This window comes from Notothenia coriiceps, unplaced genomic scaffold (assembly GCF_000735185.1).
Source record: "Notothenia coriiceps isolate Sejong01 unplaced genomic scaffold, NC01 NC01_scaffold00000286, whole genome shotgun sequence".
Lineage (NCBI taxonomy): Eukaryota > Metazoa > Chordata > Actinopteri > Perciformes > Nototheniidae > Notothenia > Notothenia coriiceps.
In genome coordinates this window covers 153321-178323 of record NW_011332987.1, presented here as the reverse complement: position 1 = coordinate 178323, position 25003 = coordinate 153321, and the positions used below count along the sequence as shown (strand labels likewise).

Here is a 25003-nt window from a genome sequence, read left to right as displayed (position 1 = left end):
TGTTGTCTGGCCATAGCGAGAAGGCATAGACTAAAGTTCACCTTGTAGATTTTGTATTCATCTATACTGACCATCCTGGACACGGGCAGATGTTGAATATGATGGAAATATAATTGGAGTTTAAGAGAAAGATGCTCTTGAAATATGTTGTGTTTTTGGCGTTTGACCCACATATTACAATCACAAGTTGTCATGTGTTATTTTTGATTACTTGGCAAACTTCAAGAAGGCGGGACTTATCTTATAAGAGCCTATCAGAGGGCAGACATCAGCTGCAAATGAATGAAAATAACAGACATTTGTTGAGACTTTAATGAATGATATCTCTCTTACTTGTTTGTTCAGTTTCTGCCTGTGTTAACATTAATAAACTGGAACCAATCAAGTCAAGACATTCATTATGTTGTGGTCCGTCTTCTTTGAGAAATTCATGGATCTAAATAAAAATATCGCAATTAGAAGTTAGAGCGAGGAAGAACGTAGCAGTAAAGTTGTTTAGCGTGAGTACATTTGAAGGTTTCAGTTCAGTATAGCCTTGTTTAAAATGTTATCTTGCTCATTATTAAAAGTCACGGAAAGCCGCTGAGAAAGGAGGGACGTAGATCAGGCTCCTGTGGAGTTCCCACCGTTTGGTAATTTAGGAGGCATCTCTGCATCATTACTCACCGTGTGTTAGTTAGTGTGGTACAGGGGGACTGGTTCTGTCCGTGAGAGGGGGGGCTCAACTCACCTGTCACTCTGAGGGTTTTCTCCACACACAGTGATTTAAAACTCTCCTTCACAGCAGCCTGGAGATCACCGTTAATTATGTTTTATATATCTTGTCTTAGTGTAGGACTGATGCCAATGTGTTAAGAATTGGCTTGATTATAGGGGTTTTAAATAATATACGCTTGTATATTCCATAGGTGAACATTCAATATAAACTTAAACTAAGTGTCTTCAGCTGATACTGTATTGGGTGTTTGTCCTTTAGTTAATATATCATAGTGTAAGCCATCCGCTATCAAATTTGTGGGATGCGTTATAATTGCATTCCTGTTTGCTTTGTTACTCCTCCCTATTTAATAATGAAGACTTTCCCCCCAGTGTGTCCCACTAGTATGTGAGTCCTCCATTACCCTGTGCAGATTTCTACTTTCAGTAACTCTTAACATCCTGGGATACTTAAATCAGGAAGATTGTCATTATTTTGTTTGTGTAGGAAGAAGCACAGCCAGTATAATGCAGTCTGCCGGGAATCGCATGCATCCATTGGCTGATTCTTTCCCACAATGTGCTATTGGTATTCTAACCCAGATCTCTGAGGGCCTGTTTTCCCCGCTCCCTCCCTTTGTGCCGTGTTTCCATGGTGTCCGCTGGAAGGGAGACAAGCTGGGTTAAGTGAAAGGTGTGTGTGTGTGTGTGTGTGTGTGTGTGTGTGTGTGTGTGTGTGTGTGTGTGTGTGTGTGTGTGTGTGTGTGTGTGTGTGTGTGTGTGTGTGTGTGTGTGTGTGTGTGTGCCTCTCCAACAGTGGGCAAGCGAGCCAAAGCAACTTCTTTATTTTAGGTCCAGTATTGAAAAATCATGTCTAAGCAAACTTCCCTGGCCAGTTCTTTTACAAATTAGAGGGTAAGTGAGGTATGTTGAGACTTAAGTCATGTAGAGTTTCCAATGTCACGAATGTGGAGCTCTTTTAACCAGGCTAGATCACCATGGTAACATAAGCTCCAGTTATGTATTAAAATGTTCTGTTATGAATACACTCCTTTTGAAAATGGAGTCATCTTGCAAAAGAAAAGCCGTTCGACGAACTGGTTATTCATGATGCTGTTTTGTATCACTTATATTCTGGCATTTGGAAATAATACATTTGGGCTCATTAGCCATGCTGTTCTTGTGGCGTTTCCCTGCTGTAAAACAGAATATTGCCTCTTTGGCGTTGAGTAAGCGCTGAATGGAAGACTTTGTCACAGACTGAAGTGCTCTGTTTTCACTGCAGCCCGTTAGCAAAGCAAATGTCCTCTGACCAACTCAGTGCTGAACGTTGACCTTTTGAGTGATTCATGTCGATCTGACATCAGTTCTGCCCACGAAACCATAGGAAACGCTTTGTCATCGAACGAATTATGATGCACGTGTCAATCAAGCTTCATTGTCAAACACAGGCTCCCCTCCTCTGCACTCGGCTTTGTTCTTTAATTCAATTTAATTCAGTAGCGGATTAGACCTTAATCCAATAAACAGAGATTAAGTCTGTGCGTTCATTTTCAACAAGGCTAAAGGAATAAGTTACGGGAAGAATCACATCACACTCGCAGTAGGACTCTCATCACAGTGAAAAGCAAGAGTTGTTTTGTGTCTCTTCAAAAAGACTTCCTATACACTTCCTACTTGGCTTTGTATTTGTAATTGGCATGTTTAAGCTGCTCCGCTGGACGGCAATGCAATAAACCTCTTACATTTCTGTGGTAGATTTGATCTTGATGTGGAGTTTGATTTAACTAGGACACATATAAATACAAATTAATGTAACTTTGTTATTGTGTTTGAGTTGATATGCGGTCAGATACTAATGAAGGATAAACATTGAGGTTAAGGTCTTAAAGTGGACCTATCATGCTATATTGGAAACATATATTGTAGGGCCATACCTATACAAAACATGTCTGTGAAGTTTTTTTCTTCAAAATACCAAACAGATCAGCCATTGTAGCCATGCCTCATACCGCTCATACCCCTCTATACCAGCTGTTAGAGAAACACGGATTTTGGGTCCTTAGCTTTAAAAAAAAAAAAAGAGGAGGCGGAGCTAATGCCTGATCAGAATTCTACCGGAGATAAAGTTAAATTCTGCTGTGATAAAACACCATCCTGTTCTAAACCACATCAAGGATTATTTCTGAAACAGTATGGAGCTCAAATGCTTTTTCTCTTGCGGGTTTATCACAAGGTGAGTTCCTTTTTTTTATTTCCTGCTTTTTAAACACATGTGCTCTACAGTACAGGTTAGCTCTGAGTGTTAGCGAGGCTTGCTAATGTAAACAAAGACGAGATTACGTTCAAAACACGTCAGGCATTGTTTCTGATAGCAACTCTCTGTGGGTCCACCATCCGAAATTACGTAATATCGGCAGCAAATCTGTATCCGCTCGCTGTACCCCCGTTTTTAAAAGATTTGGGTATGGAGGAAAAGAGAAAGGGTTTTATTTTCTGACGCTGCGTGAGGTCCCTGACGCACCGAGGACACATATTTATGTATAAAAGACATCACAAAGTGCATTTTGCATGATAGGTCCCCTTTTAAGGAAAGTTTTAATGGTAATTTAATCATCAGTTTGAAGAGAAACTAAACCCACAATGACTTTATTATATTGCTTAATAACGGAGAATCCATTTAGGTTGTCCTGTATGTATAATTCTATAATAACTCTGCTTTGTGCGTCAGAGCAGCAGCTTGTTCTCCTCTCATGAATAATTGAGTGGCAGCTGTCTGTTGTAACCATAGACTCCATTAGGTCCACTGTGTTTCCTCTGTGTGACCACTTTCACAAAACTCTTTCACTATCAATCCTTAGATCAGTGTCACTCTCCTCGTTCGCTGGTTTGGTTTTTAGATTTAATTTCAGTCATTGGAACTAACTGATTGATTTCTACAGTTAGAAGATGACATTGTTGTGGTCATGAGACAATTAATTGAATTGGAAAGAGGAAGTAAAAACTTGTGGTTGAACTTTTCATACTCGAATGTTGAAAGTACTTAGTATGGCTAACAGATTGACAGATTGGTGGCTTTGGGGGGTCACAAGTCAAAAAGGATTGGGGGTACTAGCTTAATGACCAATTTTTTGTAAATCTGATCAATACCAGTTTTCTGTGGAAAGCTCTTAATGACACTTAACACCCAGAATTCCCCCTAAATCATTACCGTCGCCAAGGAGGTTATTTTTTATTCAGTCCATCTGCGGGATTATGGAGAAACTGAATACCAAATACTGTATAAGTGTTAGTATTGTAGTACTACTGGTACTGAATCTGTTTATGAACTTCCTTTTCCAATCCCTTGTTATTTGCTCAATGGATAAAGTCAAAACCATTATGCTTCATTTGCAATCCATGTGTTAAAAACATGGATTGCAAATACTCAATATTAAAGAACTCTAATCAGATGAGTATATGACCTTGGACCTCTTCCCACATTTTTTCCGTTGACATCAGTGTGCTTGAGAACATTGCCAAAACAGCAGAAAAAGTCTTGGTGTCCAAAGACTTAATTCTGCAGAGACAGGATGAGTTATCCAAACATGACGGCCCATTCAGTCCAATTCAAAGCGTGTCTCTCAGTATTAGAAGTCTCTAATGCTTCTTGTGTCAGAGCCCATACTGCAGTGCATCCTTCTGCACTCTTTCTCCTGCTTGGGTCGGCATTCTGATACTTAACCTTGTACTTGCTCATGAAATGGTTGTGTACGGAAAAATGTCATTTTGGGCCAAAGTGTGTTATGTCATCTGTTTTGGTCACTTTGCCAAAATGACCTCACAGCTAAGCTAAGTGCTGTTCCTGGGGTCTCAGATAAAGACTTTTATTTTCCATTACCTTATCAGCATTGCTGTTTTAAACTCCAAAAGGATTTGAATTAACTATAAAATAATCTGTGTACATTGAGGTTTAGCATTCAGGGACTCCCACCACCTCCCCTCCCTGTCCTACGTTACTCCAAGTAGCCTCCAGAAAAGAGATCAGGTTTCTCTTTCCATCCTCCTCTCTGCTGAGATGCGAGACAATAGGCGACAATTTAGGGATGACCTCAGAGGAGGGAAGAGGGGAAGTGATGGAGGGAGCAGTGGAAGTTTAAGGTGAGACAGAAGGAGAGCAACGCGAAAAGGGACGAGGAGTAAAAACAGACTCTATACTGCAAGACACTAAAGGTAAGCTTTGTATAAATCTGTGGCTTGCTTAGGACAGCATGAATAATTGATTCTGCCAGATGTCGCTCACTGTTACACAAAGAAGCCATCAGATGAGTTTGAGGTGTCTTTTTTGCATCTGGACCGATGGAGTTTTGATTCCAGGTGTGGTAAGGTAAAGGCTGGGCCACAGCAGAATGAAGAATACTGTGTCCTGGAGCAGAGAAAGATAAGCTGTGTTGGTGTGTGTTCATCTGCACGGTGTGTATCTGCGTGATGTTTGAACTCAGAGGACCCCTGCCGGCACAATAGCCAGCTGTCCCCGGGGCCCTGACACATCAGCGTGATCGCAGCAACCCACGGCCACATTCCCTCCAGGCTGGGTGTGGGTGGCGTCTGCAGGAGGAACGCTCTGTGCAGCCTTAGGATACAGAGAGACAGACGAGGGAGAGGAAAATCTAGATGCCTCTAAAGACAGGTATTGTTTGTGTGTTTTTATAGCAAGTGTTGTTATAGTAGGAGTCTGCATTATTGTCCAAGCCAAGGTGTGCCAGTCAGGAAGTTCTTCTACTACTATTGCTTTTTGCCTCCTGACAGATAACAGTCATTATGCCAGTGTCCACTAGAGGTCTTCATCTGTCAAACATAAACATACTGTAGGTTGAAAGAACTAGGGTTGTGATAATTCTTTGGAGGACGGTCTCATAAACCAATATATATAATATTATTGTTCTACAACCCCAATCAAGAGATAGTTTTCTGACTGTGTGTTGATGACTTGTCGTTCACTGATTTGTTTTGATTTGGTGATTTCAATCGGATATTTGACTTTTTAATACTTCAAAATAAGTGGTAGACGTATTCCAGTTCACTTTTCCTGTGTTTGGGGTTCTGGCTCTTAACTCCATGACCTGAGAGAGTGTGTGTAGGAGGGTTTACTTTAAAAGCTCAGGTGTGTGTGTGTGTGTGTGTGTGTGTGTGTGTGTTGTCTTTACTCTGTCTGGGACTTAAGTAACCCCCTCAGGTCACAGGCAGTTCATCTTCAAGTTCAACGCTGCAGTTTTAAAGCTACCCGGTATGGTGAAATTGCACTATACTGAGACGCTGCACAGAAGAGCTGGGTACATTTAATACAATTGTTGTTTGTCAAGACATTGTTCCACAGCGATGCCTCGAATATGACATATTTGATTTGTCCCTGGTTGTCCTGAAACAACAGATGCAGCTCAATCTTTTTTTAATGACGTAAAGACGAATCATTAATTGTCCTATTTGTAAGTAAGTTTTAAATATTGCCATTCTTGTTTAATACAAAATGGCAAAGTACAATGCAGAAATACAGTGGATGGAATCTAAATATTTTATTCTAATGAAAGTTGCTTGGTCAGAAGTGCAGGCCCCGCCTCCTGCAGGTGATAATGATATGGACCAATAGGCAGGCTTGGATAGCTGAAGAGTCATAGTGCTGTGCCTCAACCAGCCGCCTCACTATCTGCTAAAAAAAGGTGCTACGCTAAGCCTTTAAGCTTCTTTAAGTCACGCAACTCTAATTCATTAGCAGGAAAGGAAACAGGGCACGTCTGAACAAACCAATCACTGCTGTTCTTCTGGTTTAGCCCCGCCCTATGCGAGTGTATTGTTCCTTATCCTGAAGAATTGATGAATGCAGTGTTGTGAGTCCTCTTAATCTGAAGTGACTTTTGACAGTGATTGATTTTGATCATTTGCGTTCATTTTCCATAATTAGTTATCAGTATTTGCCATTAAAAAATGTATTTAGACCAGAAAGAGAACGTTATACGGTTAGAGTAGGACTATAGAGATGAAATGTCATCCTAAACACTGTATGATCAAGAATGGCGGTTTGATTGGCACCCCCCCTGGTGCCATGTCCTTCCTAATGTGATTTGAGTTAGCTTGCATTAAGGTTACGTGCCCTCGCCTGGAGTTGTCATGTGCTCTGCCTGGAGTGGCAGCTCTGTATTTATAGCAGGGCTTTCTTAATGTCCTCCCTTGTTATGGAGACACAGAGCTCGCTGTGTACCTGCTGTTTTGAGTCTGGATTATGTCCTGTCTGCGGCAGAAGGAACACATCTTAAACATGCGGTGAAAAGTTCTGCTTCTTCCTACCTTCTTCTTCCCTGTTATCTGGCTTTGTGTTTGGACCAGTGCAGGTGGATAAAGAAAGGGGAGGGTCTGTAATTTAAGACATGGAGCTCTTAGCGAGCACGGTTGACGGCCACAGAAGATAAACACAGAGACAAAGGCAGAAGAGTGCAGAGGGAAGCCACGGACATGTAGAATCAGGGAGGAGGAGACTCTCCGGCTGAGTGTATGAACTCTGTGGTTATGTGTGTGAGTGTGTGTGTGTGGGACGCCATGGGAGCTGTGCTGAGCTGGTTTGCCGCTCGCCTTTTTGCCTTGGTGCTGCACACAGCTGATGCACTGAAGCGCTGGAGAGTGAGTAAAATGTTGACATGGATTATGTGTGTGTGCGCACACTGCTTTTGAGAGGGAGAACAACCTGTTGCTTGTGACCTAAACTCCAGCTCTTAGCAACAACAATATGCAGAACATTTTGTTTCTTTTAGGAAACAGTGTCCCTCGTAAGAAGTTTCTGCCAAGACATTTTGTATATCTTATTTTTTGACTTTCGTATCTATACGGTTTTATTGGTTTCATCAAAATATGAGTGTTGTCCTATGGTTTGAATCACAAAAACATTTAGTGGCAGAAAGTCTAATGGGAATGGAGGCTAACGCTAGCAGTTTAGAAGTGGAAAATAACTTGGTGTTAACCAATGCTGCTAATTGTAGATGTGGAAATCTTGTATCGACGCCCACAGGCTATGCAATATGACATTCTCCAGTTATTAATGCTGCACAGAACTTCACAGTGTGTCTCCTTGCAACTCTGGCTCTAGTCAACAGATGTCATAGGAAACAGTCAGGCTGCTGTTTCCTCATATCGGTCCATATGCACAATAGCTAAAGTATCATCATATACAACAAATTTTAGTGTGGGAATGCAAGTGAACATATTTCATTTGCTTTACCAATTAAAACTGAAGTTATTAACATTTGACCTGCTTTAATAAATTGTGACTTAATAGAAATAGCTAAGACTAAATGCGACACAACACGACTTCAGTCGGATTTGTACCTGGCTTTAGGACTTGTTGACCTGCTGTTCTGGTTGACTGACTCTTAGTATTAAAATCAATAGTTTACATATTGCTTTCTAAAAGACAGCCTGTTCCTGTTTGAGGATCGGCTTTAAGATTCTTATAGCCTTGTGCTAAACCACCTGTTGCTCCTCTGCTGATTTCTATCTCACCCCCTTCTTCTTTCTTTCTGCCTCCACAGCCCCAGGAAGCCCTCGAACAGTCCCCCCACCCCTCTGAAGGACTAGGCTTAGAGGAGGGGGATTTGGGTGCTGACTCCCAGGAATGGTGCAATAGGGGCACAGGAGGGGGGGACACATCGGATGAGTATTGTGACTCCCGCTCACGGCACAGCGACACCCTGTCAGATTTGAGTCCGGATGGGGAGGACTCTGTGGATGCCCTGCTGGGACTGGAGGGTGCATGCCTTAGTCGGAGAGCAACGGTCAGCACCTTCCGCACTGGGCAGAGAAAAGCCAGACGGAGAGAGGTGGTGACAGCAAAAGAGGAACGCAGAGATGCACAGACAGAGACTTATGTTGGACGATTTAGATGTAGCAGGAGGAAAAGCCCAGAGAACCACGTGGAACCTAATATTCCCACGAAGCTCAGGCCTTCAGACCTGTGTCATCCGTATACAGAGGAACTAGGCGTGCAACAGGAACAGTCCACTTTACAGGCAACTCAAGTCAAGGACAGCACGGAGCCATACAGTTTACATGTACAAAGCCAACACAACACAGACACCTTTGACAAGAAGGTAAATAGTCCACCAGACACTCAGGAAGTGAAGTTGCATGCACAACCCGAAGAAAGCAACAGACTGAGTGAATCCACAGAAACATGCACGAAACACATAGATACCACGGAGGGTAGGGTTGTGGACACACAACAACAGCAGATCACACATGAGCACAACACAAGGTTACAGACAGAAAGAGAAAGATTAGAAGTCTGTAATGTTCAGGAAGTAGAGAATATTGAACTACTCGGCACTTACTCTGTAGAGAAAAATACACATTTAAGTAGATGCAGTAGTGACTGTAATGATAGACCTCACAGACACAGAGAACATGTAGAACAGCAGGGTGTAATTAATGAAGACAAAGACGTACAGGCTCTTAAAGCGCACAAAGACGAAGGGGACTTGTGTAAGAGTGTGGGCGCACATTATAATGCAACCTATAACAGAATAGAGAGTAATTGTAATGACATAACATGCATAGCTGATACACATTTTACAGATCTGAAAGATACTCAAACACTCTCTGAACCAGAGACAGACTCTCAGTTAAGTGCAAAAACTGTTGGTGCAAGTCCAAACGTCACAGAAGCACATGGCACAAAGAAAAATAGTGCATTAGAAAAGCTCACAGACACAATCAATACCGTTAATATATTGGCACACAATGTGGATGTTTGCTGTTCACGAACTGTGTGTGAGGAGAGACCGGCAGATATCCGCCCTCAGGTTTGTAATAGTGAAACAAAGCCTCAGGATAAGGCAAAGGTGTCGGGTGTCTGCCTTCATGCGGGGCAGTTTGGGCGTGCACCACCTGGGACAGTAAATGAAATATGTTCATCCATCACATTCTCTGCAGAGACCTCAAACTCTTTTACTTTGGACACCTGTTCTGCTGAATTAACCTCGGTCCCAAAGTCTTCTACTGTAGCTTCACCTGTCCAAACAGATCAAAAACCACGTCGACCAGGTCGAACCCAGGGTTTGATCCCTAATCTCTTGGATCAGGGGGTATTTACAATAGAAATACCCTCTCATAGGCAGCTCAAATCTGCGAACAAGCTTCTGGAGAAGTCACAGTCAGGCTCTGTAGAACCAGGAGCTGACTCAACTAAAATCCCATCTTACATTTGTCAGGATTCTGATGAATGTCTGCCTCATCAAACATTCTCAGAACATCTGCTGTTTTGTTCTGGCAACCAAGGAGCAGAGGAATCCTCCCGTTTGTTGTCAGAGAACTTTGGAGGAGAGAGAAGGAGGGAAGGATCACCCTGCTCGCTTCTCCACCAAAACAAGGAGCAAAAGGTGGAGGGCGGTCACGCTTATCATGAACAAATTGTTGTGGGCAGTGTCCATCTTCCACAGTTTGGCCCAACAGAGCACGTTGAGCAAAGACTAGATCCAAAAGCAACTGTCAGTGATCCAGAAGCCTGCTTTACTTTAGGAAAAACATCAACCTGTCTTGTGGCTACTGAGTCCCCTCATGATATTAGCAGAGAACACCACCGGGTCAATTCCCTAACAAACATAAAAACTACTGCCAGCACACTTTCTAGTCATTGTAATCAGCAGCTGCGTAAGATCCCTGAACCTCCCAATAGCCTGAACGCCTCTTTCTCTCTCCTCTCAGACTCCAACAATAACACCGAGGCCAGTACAAAAGGGGTCGGAAGAGGGGAGGGTTCAGTCTGTTTCTCACGGGGAGCCCACTACAAAAGTAATGAGAGAATATTTTGTCCTGTCGTTGAACCATCAATGAATGCAACCAATAACCCGTTAGGAAATGTAGCCAAGACCCAGGAACATTTTGAGGTGTTCCAGTCTTCTCTGGACTACAGAAGCAATTGCAGTAGTGAAGAGACTGAATCTGTGCTAGGGAGAAACATTTCTATCCACAGCCATTCAAGACTGGCTCATACATATGGAACTAAACCAGAGACGAGTGATGAGGGTAATACTGCCGAAAGACACGAAGGTCTTGAACCCTTAGGGTCAAGTTCAGACAGCCTATTAATGGACAGTGCATTTAGCCATCACAGATTATCTAACAGAGGAAAGGGCAGCTTATCCGAACCATTAAAGGAATATTCACCGGCTGACGGGTTTAGAGACCACACACAGGTCACATTGTCAGCTCCACAGCAGGAGGTCAGGGTGAGGTACACACACCCTGATGTCGGCCATAACCTGCTCCCTGTCAGCAGCTTAGAGCCAATTCTGGAGGCTGAGCGATCACTGGAATATTGTGGCACAGCAGAGGATGACTTTAAAATAGAAACAAAGGAAGAATATGAGCTCATGAGGCCTACAGAGGTCATGAGGCCTACAGAGGAAGTTAGGGCTCACCTTTCAGGGTTCATATCCAGTCCCCAACACCAGCCTGAAATAGAAGAAGAATCGTTTACTTCTGCTGAATCAGAACCTGACGTGAGCCCAGCAACATCTTTTCTGCATGGTAGTGGCGGACCTAAGACTTCTGCCTATGATGCTGTGTCTTACACCTCAGCTAGCAGCACCTGCGATGAGTTTGAGGATCCCGTTTCTCCTTTAGACAGAAATACCAACCATGACAAAATGACCAAGAGGAGCAAATCAAAAGGCAGCCAGGCAGGAAATAAAAGTTCTAAGTTTTCTGTATTTGCAAAAATGCCTTCTTTTAGGAAGTCTAAGGGCTCAAAAGGTGCAACAGGTGAGGAGGTAACCCCGGAGTCATCTGATTGCGGAGGCGAGGGCCTTCTGTCTGAGCAAGGGCCACATAGGGAGAACTCAGACGATGAGGTTTTCGTGAAAGGCAACGTGCTTAACCAAACAGTGTCCTCAATGCATTATGAGATGGAAGAAGAGGACTCTGGCTTTTTCCCCTCTTCTCCCCAAACTCGCCATGTACGACAGGGGAGTAATGGGGAGGGAAACGGAGGACCGAGCCCAGACAACCCCCTCCTTATGCTTGCCCAGGCCCCCAATGGGCAGACGTACAAGAGGAGCAAGAGCAATGACAGTTTAAACATCCGCATGCGCTTTGCACAAGCACACAAGTCTCTCTCCAGCCTGTTTGAGTCCCGTTCTTTGGATAAGGACAATGAGGAGCAGGCCACTGTGGGCACTGATGTGGATTCTGGTTTAGCCAAACAAACCTCGAGGAGGCTAAAAAAGGCCAGGGAGTCTGAGCTGCTGAAAAGAGCCATTTCAGTGCCAGAGGGGGAATGTACCAGCACAGCTTCTGGGCCGAGCTGTGAAGACATAACGTCTTCTCCTCTCCTGGACAGGCTCAGCAGTCCTGGGTCTCCCACATCCCCCGGAGCCCGCCGCCATACTGATCCCACCTCTAAGCAGGAAGTTTGCTGGGAAGCGAGTGGAAATGAAACCCCCCATGGCTGTAAATCTGAAGGCCAGAGAAGGAAGTTATCACCAAATGGTGAACCTACCACTGAGTCGGGCCTTCCTCTCTTTCTAGATGACTCAGCAGTCTCACAGCCAATCAGCACCAGCCCTGTCTCACCTTTAAGCTCCTCACTAGCCACCCTTACTCAGCAGATTTCACCAGCCTGGACCAAGTCCCACCCAGGGGTCAGTGAGAGTTTGACTAAAGGACCCTTACGGCCGATGAGCCCCAAACCCAACAGTCCCAGGCCGACAGCTCAGCGTAAAATCTTTAGCTACTCTCACTCAGCGAGGGCCAGTTCTGCCTGTCCTTTCCTTCTGAGCCAGTCGGTCAGCGTGGAGGGATTAACAGACCCCCCGGAGAGACCTAAGACCCTAAAACCTTCAGCTAGCCCTGTGGGGGTCAGCCTCAGCCCTGTGGACGCAGCCGAAGGCAGAATAGACAGCCAGTCACAAATCAGCTCCATTGGCTCTATCAACGAATTAGAGGTAAGAAAAGTCTGTTTGTCATGCAGATTTTTGTAACATTTGAAAAGAAATGTGTGACATCTTTATACAGAAATGTTATATAATCTAAATATATTGTGTTGCATTGTTGGAGAAGCCTGTGACCTAAGATTTTCAACGACATAATTACTCTGTAGCTATGTTAGTTTGACAATAAAGAACCTTGAACCTTAAGTACCAAGGTTTGTCTGGGGTTCAATTGTGTGTATGTGTAAAAATGCCCTTCCTTTTTAAATGTTAACGTCACTTTAAAACTGTATAGATGAACCGGTCCTTGTTAAGGTCTCAATTAAGATGCCAGTAGGGTTCCAGCTCCCTGGGAAAAGTGTCTCATCCCCGCCTCCAACACACCCTCACTAACTCTGGCTTGGAATGAATAGAAAAATAGAGCAACACCAGTTAATCTCTTACTCTGCAGACGGTGGTGTTAGTGTGTGTGGGTCTCAGGGTGGTTGCCAGTGTATCTACTAGATCTGTCAGTATCTGGGTTGGGGACAGAGAACAAGTCCTTCTTTGTGGCTCTCCACGATCTAAATGAAGAGGAGGAGAGAAACAGCAGAGTCAACTCTTTTTTCCCCCCTCAGCCCCCGAGCAGTGCGGTAGATTTCCATACTGTCAGTTACACGGTCACCATCGGCCCACCGCCCTGCCAGTTCCTACAATAGTCCTGTGATACAAAGAAAACTGGAGGACTAGCCCCACCTTGTGGCATCCTCCCACTTGAATTCAATCTAATTCACCATAGCCATGTTTAGGCTCATCCCAGTCGATGGTTATGGGCTTGGGTCACCAACTTTCTTTTTTCCAGTAATTTGGAGCTGGATATTTTATTTGGTTAAAAGTGTAGAACCCTATGAAACCGGATATTTTGGAGTCTGGATGGCACACAGAATATCTATGGAAACACATGAAGAAAATGCAGTTAAAGGAGGTGAAGGGGAATACAACTGCATATTTGAACAGCATTTTGAATTCATACATTTAATTTCATTGTTTACTTCGCCAAATGACGACACAATGCAATACGATTTTGGTTAGTTTCTCAAGATCTAGAGTTATAAGCAGCAGTTGAAAAGGTGAATGTGACTAACCAGTAAACTGTGCACTTAAAAGGGAACACCAAACAGTGGTCGCCCTCGCAGCCTGTCCAGAACAAGAAGGCTGTTGGAGGTGAAGAGCGAGGTGAAGAGTGAGGGGACGCCCTCTGTGGTTCTCAGTGGACCGAGGACAGGCTGCTGGGTGGGCGTGGTCCGTGACGGAGGTGGCCAGCACCGAAGGAGAAGTTTTTTAGACGACCACTGGATCGAAGAACAAAAGAGAAACAAACGCAAACTGGCCAGAGCCATCCGGGGGAGCCTGGGCCAGCTCCACACGCTGCTGTCTGAAGACATGGACAAAGTAAGAAGAGGCCACAGCGCCTCCAGCCGCCGAAGCAAAGATCCGAACCTTGGAAGTCTTTGTTACACTCCTCTCTTCTCCTGTTTCTGAGTTTCCGTTCCTCCTGGACAGTCTGCTCCTGTCTGATGGCTTTGTATCGTGGATATGAAGCCTATCGTCACTTTACTATCTGCTACTACATTTCCACTCTTCTGCACATTCACGCATGCCTTTTCTTTTATTCTTTTCTTACTTTTCTGCAATTTCTTGATAGTTTTTTTTTTACGGGCTCATGTCCGCCTCGCAGGTAAACAAATATTGGTGATGTGAGTGATTTGAAAGTAGTCCTCTGTTATTCCCACAGACTGATGCTGGAGAGAGCTTGGGTCCCATTGAGGCTTTCCGTGGGATGCCCCTGAAATCCCACTGCTTCTCTCAGAGCACCCCCATCGGTCTGGACTGCCTCGGCTGGAGAAGACACATCTCCTACTTCTGTAAGTACCCTCTCTGACTAAGTCCTCTGCATTTAACACTTCCTCTCCAGATTCACCTCGGGTTGGTGAATACACAGGAACATATGAAACTTGTGACATTTTGGTTACCTTATTATCTCCCCAAAAAGATGTTGGAACACATCCGCATGTGCTCCGTATTGCTTGTTTATAGATAACTGTCCATAATGTATGTGCTGTTCTTAGTGTCATATGGCAGTGCAATGTTTTGTAGTTGAGGCACAGAACCGGTGCAGTTCCTTATTCCACCTGCTGGCTGCAGTAAGCTCTCACTGTAACAATTATCAGTTACCATACAGATATAATCAATTCTAATATGCTATCAGATTCTCCTTTCTTCATACCCAACTTTTGACCAGAGAGAAGAAAGGCAACATCATTTTAGACCATATTACTGGAAATCAGGTGACATAGATATTTATGGCAGGGTGTTAAACAACTACTAAATATATCACTTGTAGTTGGATATATCTTGCCAAATGTGACTAGGCAGCAGGTCTCAAAGTGAGGTCGTGCTGCAGATGTCGTCAGTATAATTAGATTAAACTTATTTCAATTGTCTTCTGAATCATGAGACGAGTGCACGGTGGGCATGAGAATAAGACCGCACACAGAGACACTTTAATCTTTCTACGCAGTGCTATGCATTATCATTGTGAACCCCAGCAGAGCAGAACTAATCTCCACAGTGATATATCTCTTTTTTTCTCATGTAATCCTCTTTTAAGGTGGTTTCATTAGTCTGGAATCTAATACCACCCGTAGGAATGAACGCTTGATCTACAAAAATGCAGACATTCCACTGTTAGGTCAGCACTGTTAGCCTCGGGAGCATAGCTTTAGATTTAGCCGATCATTGAGCGTGACTCCACTATGACAAGGCTTCATGTGCAACGCTGGCTTTGGACCGCATATTATATATACTGCGGATAAAGTTGTATTGTAACGGTTCAACTATAGTTGCTGGGGTGCCAGTCAGGTCAGACCTGACAATTTATAGTTAAGATCAAGTCAAACCCTACAACGGGTACATGCCCCTCTTAACCAGTACAATATTTCTGTATTTTCAATAGTAAATTAACACCTTTGAAGAAAAACACAACACATCAATATATTATATACTATATACTATATTCAATAGTTCAAGAACAGTGAGTCCCATGTGAATGAAAAAGTATAATCCATATAGTTCATGAAAAATAGTCCAACAAAAACAATAGTCCACATAGCGTATTAGTTTCAGTTCAGTTCACCAACCACTGAAAACACAAATCGTTTAACTTCCCCCTACACGACACTTTCAGATTACGAGCCCTTTTCAAAATATATATTCTGTTTTTTTGTGTCATATGCTTGATCTACAAAAATGCAGACATTCCACTGTTAGGCTGGTCAGCACTGTTAGCCTCGAGTGCATAGCTTTAGATTTAGCCGATCATTGAGATTATTTGTCAAGAATTGGGGATCATGCAGAATATACTGTCAATGGTATTTCTTTGCAAGAAAGTAGGTCCAGGTTCTGTGCATTTTCCAAACTAACACAGTTTATACAAATTGATTAAACCTCCCGTGTATTGGGATGGAGACAGACATTCTTGATAAGCATAATTAAAATAAAATGTCAATATTTAATTGTACCGCCTCTTGAAGCTGATTGAAGGCTAATATACTTAATTTAAAACATTTGTTGGTGAAGCCTCTGAGTGTGTCACAACATTTGCTTCAAATGGCTGGTGTCATTTATCTGTTTAATCATCATTATATATATTATCCTGTAGATTCAGCATGTTAAACAGCATTTACATAATACATTTATTAATATATTCGTCAATCATGAAAGTCCCAGAGCCAACATGGATGAAAATAACCAGAAACATAATCTGAAAATCTGCTCTGTAACTCACTGTAGAATTGAAAACCAATAGAGACTGTGCAGTGTGTGTATAGTGTGTGTGTGTTTGTTGTTGTGTGTTCGGGAGGGTGAGGGAAGGGGGGAGGAGTGAGCGAGGGAGAGGGCTGGCTGTTTTCATCTCCACCTTAGTGGATACTGCACCATTAGTGAGCCGTTTACGCTGCAGGAACCCCCCTGAAGGACCCCCACTGATGTCAGCCTGGAGAGAGGGAGCGAGAGAGAGAGAGGCTGTCGTTGCATGAGAGCGATCCAGAGCAGAGAGGTGGAGGAGAGCAGCGCTGCTACAGCCGGCTGTGAATGGGAGGAGGAAGCAGCAAGTTGACAGCTGAAGCTTACCTCAGCGTATAGTGCCGCAGATATCCTCCGCCTCCCCTTCCTCCTCTGCGCTCTCGCCCTGGGGATAAACCACCTGCTCAGCCTGTCTTGCCTCTTCTTCATTCCCACTTACTTCTTCACTGCCCACTGCCGTCTCCCCCCTTGTTGTCGTCCACCCTGATTGGGATGCGGACCCAGCAGGGCTCTGGAGGGGGCGTGCCCCTGCCCGGGGGCAGCTGTGGCAGCAGCGGCAGCTTGGGGCTGTCTCCGGGCTCCGACTCGGACGGAGGGAGCCCCACAGCCGGGGTGGTGGACAGCATGTTGGACGCAGAGCTCGGGGTGGGTGGATGTATGGGTGGACGCGGAGGTAGCTTGGGTGGAACTCTGAGGGGGGTCCTGTCTCGCTATTGGAGCTTGGAGAGCCTGCACTCCACCACAGGTAAGTGCCTGATGCAGACCCCTCTGGAAATCCCTCAATTCCTCTGAGCGTTGTAATCTGTCATCACATATAAAGTCTCTTTTATCATACACATGATGAGACCACACATGCTCACAAGCAGACTGGCACACTGCCATGGGGAGAGTGTGTTGTTCAAGGTTGGACTGGATGTACCCTGTGTGTTTTTGTGTGTGCGTGTGAGCGTCATGCCAGCCGTTGAGCTGACACTCTGTCAACGAGGGGCTATGTTGACGTGTTTGGGTGGGCCTTGGCTTTCTAGGAATGCAGAGAGAGCCAGAAAACACCATCAGTCTTATGGTCTTGCTTACTGATTTCAGTCTGTGTATTTCTCTGCTAAACACACAGCTCATAGATTGTGTGTGTGCACTCGAGGTGGCCTTCAGATTGAACATGCAATCTGATTCTCCACCCTCAACTCTCTCGGGCTTAGGTATCATTATACGTTTTTCAAAAATCAGTGCTTAGAAAACCTTGTTTCGGATCATTTGACTGTTATTTTTTGAAAATGACAGCACATGACAGGAGAAAGAATGACAGGCAAAGTGTCAATGAGTCAAACCATCAATGGTGATCGCATGGCCAGTGTTTGTATCTTTTGCAGACACTTAATATCTGTAGACAATGAAAAGAATGTAGTATATGCAGGTTTTCTTAATACTGTATTCAGGGTATGTGTTGCTGTCCAGGCAGTGGGGATTACACTTTTTTTCTTGGTCTTCTATGTGCTTCTAGAAAGATGCAATGTAGGAAATGTCATATTGTAAGATTTGGAATATTGCAATTTTTGGCTGTGGTTTTAGTTTCAATCTTTGCTCACGAACACTAGCTGCAGGCTTGTTAGTGTTGTAATGTCTTGTAACAATGTATATGTCCTTGTCTCAAGCCCTCTTATTTACACACATCTCAAAATTGACGTGCAAATGGGGCTTTCGCTCACCGCCTGCCTATATTTCTGTTGTCATGGAACTGCATTTACCGTAGCTCTGCTGAAGAAGGACCAAACACTCAGGTGTGTGTGTGTGTGTGTGTGTGTGTGTGTGTGTGTGTGTGTGTGTGTGTGTGTGTGTTACCTGGTTGTAGTTGTGTGTGTGTGTGTGTGTGTGTGTGTGTGTGTGTGTGTGTGTGTGTGTGTGTGTGTGTGTGTGTGTGTGTGTGTGTGTGTGTGTGTGTGTGTGTGTGTGCGCGCGCATCATTGAACAATGGATGAATTTGATTCTGAACTATATGACATGCATCACACACCGAACCACCCTAAAGACCATTGAGAATCCATATTGCACAACATGTTCTGTCCATTGTCTGACAATATTCAATATACTGTAGTCGAACTCGTCAAAGCACAAGTGCCGTCTAAAGAGCTGGGAGCAATTATCTCTGCTTAATGGCGTTGTTGTCTCCAAACAGCCCATTACGTGGTGTCGGAGCGGCGTGCTGCGTTCCATAAAAGATAGAAAGCTGTAGAGGGGCGCATGATGTCATGCAGCAACTGAAGAGAAAGGTTTTCCCACAAAAATCAATATTCCTCAGTGTTTTTCCACTGAATAACGATTGATTAAACAGTCAATTAGAACTGAAATGTTTGGTGTTTATTTTTAAATTCTCGCATAATGTCCATGATTTATGATAAATAATAGCATTTAGTGTTTATGTTGGGACGTAAGTTAATTATCTGACACCTGTGCTTGGTAGAGCCGATGTGGAGTCCTTTCAGTGTTCATGCACTGTTTAATGTTGTGAGCCTTATAATTGTAGGAAATATTGAAGTCAGTGCTTTGTGTTAACATATTTGTAATAATTAGCAAGGCTTGGTTTGCCCAATACTCTGGTTTTTGAATAATTACCTACACAACTTACATTAGTGTAAATGTTGCCTTAATTAAAAAGAACAACACAATTAATTTCATAGTTTATAGTTCAAACTATTTCTACGTTCTCTGTAATTATCCAGGGATGGCATGATTTAATACAGTTGGTTTTATATGTTAAACCAATAAGTGTTTGTTGTTTCCTGTGCCTAGGAACTCATGTTTGTTCATGTACTGGTACTGCGTGTTTTGTGGATGCACTGGACAACTCAACGTGGGTTGACTTCTTTATTTGAAGCTCTGCTGAAGTCTGTGACAAAGTTATAATTTGACAAGGTTATACGGAAAAGGAACTTTAAAGATGAATCTCCTTTCTCGTTTTCATATGTCCTATTTTCATTCATATATGTGTAGCACAATATGCTAATATGTTTACGTGTTATTCGTTGTTATAGTTTTCTCACGGCGTAACTGAAGAGGGGAGGCTACAAGATGAAAAGTCCAAGAAATGAACGCCCGTTTTAAAGAGCCGATCTGTGTCTGTGTCGTGAAGAGAGCTACAATTAGCCTCTCTTGCACTTTGTGTTTAATGATTAATATCTAAAATAAGCATTTTTAGATGAAAAAGGTTAAATGGTGACTGCTATAAACATTATACCTACCATGTCAACATTGTCATTGTGAGCGTTAAGTGGGGTGTGGCGGAAAACTCTTTGGTCACTTCATTTTGACCAACACTATTATATATACGTCCTTCTTTTCATGACCTTTGACCCTCCTCAGTGTGAGGCACATATACAGAATGAATGCAGCATTCAAACTTGATTTATCATACATGTAATAGTCAACAGCCTCCCTGTTGCTAGCTTGGCAGCGACTGTACTACGCAGCAAGCTACAATTATTTCTCTTTGTTGGAGAAGAGGAAGAAAAGAGTGCTTTGCGTTCTCGGCTCGCTCATTGGCAGGCGGATAGTGAGAAGTCTCTCCCTTTAAATAGATTTCCTTCTGACGGCCCGGGCTGAGAAGAACTGAGGCTGAAACTCTCTTGTTCTTTCTGCGATTCCCTTCATCCCGTCCATCGCTCTCGCTCTGCCCATCACCGAAGGGCAGAGCAGGTTTGGCACGAGCTCCCCGGTACAGCTGCCAACACACTGGATGCTCACACTGCTGATTGACAGGCAGGCAGAGACAGGATCATGGGTGTTCGGGAGGAAGGAGGGAGACAAGTCCACAAACATCTATAGCTGCCATCACTTCAGATCAGATGGTGCTTTCGTACAGCCACGCCTGATTCAAAGCAGAAAGAAAAGCTAATACAAACATTCACTAGCGTTGTTTGTAAGAAATAGTACACACTTTTTTATATTTTCAAATCCCTATAGTCTTGTGCAGATGCAACTGAATGAATCAAGTAACATCTCCCCATGTGCTACGACACCACAGAGGTGTAAGAGTGGCAGTTTACACCTTGTAATTGGTGTTCCAGAGGCTTTTAACACGGACAAAATAGACCTCTACTCTTTAGTCAAACACACTATGACTAACAAAGAGAGATGGATGATACCTGCATATTTGACTTGGACTCTATTGTTACGTCCTCTGTAATTATCCAGGGATATTTCACCGGAATTATATTAAAAAGTTGTATTATGATAAAACTAATCATTAAGCATTTGAATTAGTTTGAAGATTGTTTGAGTGTCATGTGTCCAATCTGATATATCTTCCTTTTCCCCAATACATCAATGGAATTCAGTTTGTGTTGCTAAGAACATTACATTTTTTATTGGAACTATCTCTCTGCTATAAAATCTGCCTTTGAGGTCTGTTATACCTCAAAACCAATGCAAACCAAGCTCTAGAGGTAATAAGCATTTAATGTATTCAAAGATCACACTAGAGCTAACAGATAAACATTTAATTAATGTTAGACAACTTTAGAAGTGGTTGTGGTTTGTCAGGGTGCTGAAGTATACATGACACTACATGAGCAACCCGGCTGCTTCCATAAATATCTCAACATACACATGCTGTGGTTTAGGCTGCGTTGCCTCTGGCGATGTAATGCTTCTGCATGTCTTAGTACAGTACATTTCCAGGGGGAGAATACCCTTTTAGTGTACTACACTGTATGCCCTTCTCCCCTGTGCTTCCTTGTACATTATGTAATGTCTTTTCTGAGTGATCTGCATTTGTCTCTGCTGCATAAAGAAAACTGGCTTCTCCATTCTGACAGGTGATTTGTCCAATTTGAGTTTCTTCGCTTGTACTTGTTTCACTGTGGCATTCGCTCTATTTCCGAGAGCTATCAGGAACGTTTTCACTTCTTCCATTGCCTTAAAGGTGGGGTAGGTAAGTTTGAGAAACCGGCTCGAGATACAGTTTTCGTTATATTCCATGGAATGCTCTTAACATCCCGATAGCAATGAATATCTGAAGTGCTTTGACAAAAAATACATAGAGAAATATCATCTGTGGAAGAAGCCGTAGCGCTGTAAAAAGCACGACCAATCATCTGAGCCGGCCCGGCTAAAGTAACTGGATGGCCTACCTGCCTGTCAGCCTTCCATCTGTGCACAAACTGATCTCGTGCCCTCATTGGTCATGTGTGCGTTCGTGTGTGTTGGAGGAGGGGCTCTGTGAGGAAGTGGCAGATTTTCTCCGGTTGTGTATTTTCAAATTCTAGCGCACTCGAGCTGGTTTCTCCGAAATTACCTACCCCACCTTTAATTGTCTACCCCGTCAAAAGTCAACACCTCGTTGATTCTCAGTAACTTATTTCAGCTCCCATTGCCTTCTCCCTCCTTTAATATATTGCAAAGAAACAGGTACATCTTTTGAGTGTGTCTCTTCATGCAGATTCCTTCTACCAAAAGTCTCTTTCTGTTTGTTTTCTCGTCCTTAGTTGCCCTCCAGACCCTGCTTCAGTTACACTAGTATTGATAAAACATGAACTCTGGTTTATTGCTTGTCCCGGGTCAGCTGAAGTGGCTGACTTCTCAAGAAATACAGATAAATGTCAGTATCGCTATCATGTATTCCTAAGTGCTCCCTTTCTGCCAGCAGCAAGGGCAGCTAAGGTTAAATTCTTTCTCAAGTTTTCAGTAACATGCTCTTCCTGTCTGCACATTCTGTGCTACCTCCTCTGCGAACCCTTCTGATAGGCTTATCTTATCATAGCTGCTCAGGCCTACCACCCTGCGAAAGAGGGATGGTTTGAGTTGTCTTCTCAAGCTGTGTGTGCAGAGGCTTTCTATCCTTGTCAGACACTTTTTTGTTTACAACGGAAGAATCTTCTGGAAATGATGGCCTTGTTTGTACAAAGTGTCGTCTGACTACATCTAAATGCAACAAAAGTGAGGTTTAAAGCGCTCTGTTAGCTCAGATACAATCAGTCTTACAAATGGTTACTGTCTGGAAACGTCAGACAGCCTCTCCACATACGCATTGGGTGAGGAATGCAACAAAAGAGCTGGAGAGAGAATCTGCAAGTCTGCCTTATAAAGGGACTGTGATTCAGCGCTTCAGTCCATTTCATGTTGGGTCGCTTTGCAAATGATTTAGTGTTAGAAGCTTGCCCTTTTGCAGTTCGCCCTGTCTACATTGAGCACAGCTTTTTCTTAATATTTATGTATTGTTTGGCCACGTTCGGCTGATCCCTCACACACATGTTATTACTCTCAAGCCGCCTTTGAGAGTGCTGGGTCTTAAAGATAAGACCTCGGTCCTGTCAGACTCCAGAAATCACACTTTGAGGTTCTGAAACCTGAGCCAGGAGTCACTGACGTTTCCAAGGAGTGTGAGTTTGTCATAGACTGTTGTTTGTGTTTCAACACCGAGAAGCCATTCGTTTTAAGACTCGAAGAAGCACGGTCATGGTCAGTTAACCCTCCATCAGAAAAACAAGTTATAAAATCTATTATTTATGTTCTTCATGAGTTTCCAATTTGCTGCTTCAGTTCCGTATTGGTTCGGTAATGTCATAACGAAGCTGTTATGGCGAATATGGAGTTTTTCCCCGCCTTAAGTCTTTCACTTTGGCAGCCAGAAGGAGCCATCGATGTTGGAGATTCCTGAAGAGAGCTCTCGTCTACCTTACCTTCCTCCTCTTGTCCTTTATTCGCCCATCCCCCCTCTCCCACTCCTCATCTCCATCCCTGCCTCCCCCATTCCTCTGGTAATAATGCAGGCGAAGGTGTGAGGCGGCGGCAGTAGGAGGCGGAGGGATATCGAGGTTCATACAGTAGTGTGTGTCAGCTCCCATTCAGTGTGTGTGTGTGTGTCCTTGTACAGTGTGTAGCGTTCATATACTGGCCATGTACGGCACAGAGCCAGAGGAGGAACAGATCCCGTCACTTCTCTGCACGCACTTCTCTAAACCTCCCCCTCCTCGGTCTATCGTCCCCACTCTTTCTTCCACTCTGTCATTTTCCCTTCACTTCACTTGTTCAGAGGCTGTAAGTCCTCATCAGAGAAGATCAGCTGGGAGCCCACGGTCCTCTGTGTGTAGTGCAGTGATGGCAGGCTGTAAACTTGGCTCTGATCCCTCTTGGGGAGGATGTGCGCCTTCAAGAAATCAATGTTTATGAATATGAGACTTAATAATAAGACATAATTGACATATGTCCCCCAAATGTAATAATTATTTGTTGAAAAGTTACTGAGCCTCTGCTGTACATTCAAGTAAAGTACATCTGGGATTATTTCCATGTATGGGCACTTATCCATCTTCTGGTAAATATTGCCGTCATTCTCTTTTACTGAAAGTGTGCAAAAGTCAGATTTGAAACACATCTCCCAGCTAGCAGATTGCATATTTCTTAAACAATACTAATTTGGATTTTTTACATAATATTGATCATATAGCAAACAGGAAAATAATGTGTAAAGTGAGCTAATTCTCTTTCTGATTTTTTTGTGTGTTGACAAAATTGATCTGAATGTAATATTTCCAACGCACAGATCTATAGGTTGATGACAGTCAGCTTTAGAGAATGTCGTTAGGTCTCTAAACACTATCGACAATTTGCCTTTTATGCATCATTATCTAACTCCATTCTCTTGTCTTAAGTTGATAATCGGACTGTAAACGGCTCACACAAGACATATTCTCATCAGTTATGAAGATATTTGCTGGATACAATGGTACCTCAGAAATACATATAGAGGCTAAACTGCTACCAGACCTATAGCTGGTTTTGAGATTGTTTGTAAGGAAGCTGCTGGTTACATCAGGAAGTGAGGTACGGTGCATATATAAGCCATTGGAGAGATAAACCTCTGTTTGGAAAGCTGATCTGCTTCAGGAGATAATGCTATTCACTGGCTTTAATTACTCTCCTTTGGCCATTTAATCTCACACACACACACACACACACACACACACACACACACACACACACACACACACACACACACACATACACATACACATAGACACACACACAAATGAAATCCGCTCCACCCTGATAACCTGGCCGCCGGTGTTGGTGCCAGGTCCTAAACTCCATCCTGCTCCGCTCGTCTATGTCATCATCCTCTCTCATAATGCCAGCACACACACAGTAAGCCTCACATGACACACACACAGTTTCACCTCTGTGCTTCCCCCCTCACCCATGTTCCCTTAGTCACTGCGTTTTGGAACAACGTAGCTGTTTTGGAACCCTGTTCACCATTTACTGATTTCATTCAAACTGTATACAGAGCAGGTTAATACTAATGCACTGGGCAGCAGATCAGATCCACGCTGAGCCAGCATAGCTCTCATGCTGGCTCTCTCCCCTCTCTCTCTCCCCTCTCTCCCCTCTCTCTCCCCTCTCCTCCCTCTCTTCCCTCTCTCTCTCCCCTCTCCTCCCTCTCTTCCCTCTCTCTCCCCTCTCTCTCCTCTCTCTCCTCTCTCCCTTCTCTCTCCTCTCTCTCTCCTCTCTCTCCCCTCTCT

At 43.6% G+C, this 25003-nt stretch overlaps 2 protein-coding genes across 2 annotated transcripts in view; both read left to right on the top strand.

The window, feature by feature from the left end:
• The window catches only part of LOC104962614 (uncharacterized), a 30898-nt gene extending 16330 nt beyond the window's left edge, over positions 1-14568 (top strand). Inside the window, exons 3-5 of the mRNA XM_010791098.1 lie at positions 8253-12662; positions 13794-14078; positions 14422-14568. Coding sequence (XP_010789400.1) covers positions 8253-12662; positions 13794-14078; positions 14422-14568 — 4842 coding nt within the window. The remainder of the gene's footprint in view (positions 1-8252; positions 12663-13793; positions 14079-14421) is intronic.
• A 2414-nt stretch (positions 14569-16982) lies between these two features.
• LOC104962521 (receptor-type tyrosine-protein phosphatase kappa-like) overlaps positions 16983-25003 on the top strand; it is a 47354-nt gene continuing 39333 nt past the window's right edge. Inside the window, exons 1-2 of the mRNA XM_010791000.1 lie at positions 16983-17235; positions 23091-23257. Coding sequence (XP_010789302.1) covers positions 16983-17235; positions 23091-23257 — 420 coding nt within the window. The remainder of the gene's footprint in view (positions 17236-23090; positions 23258-25003) is intronic.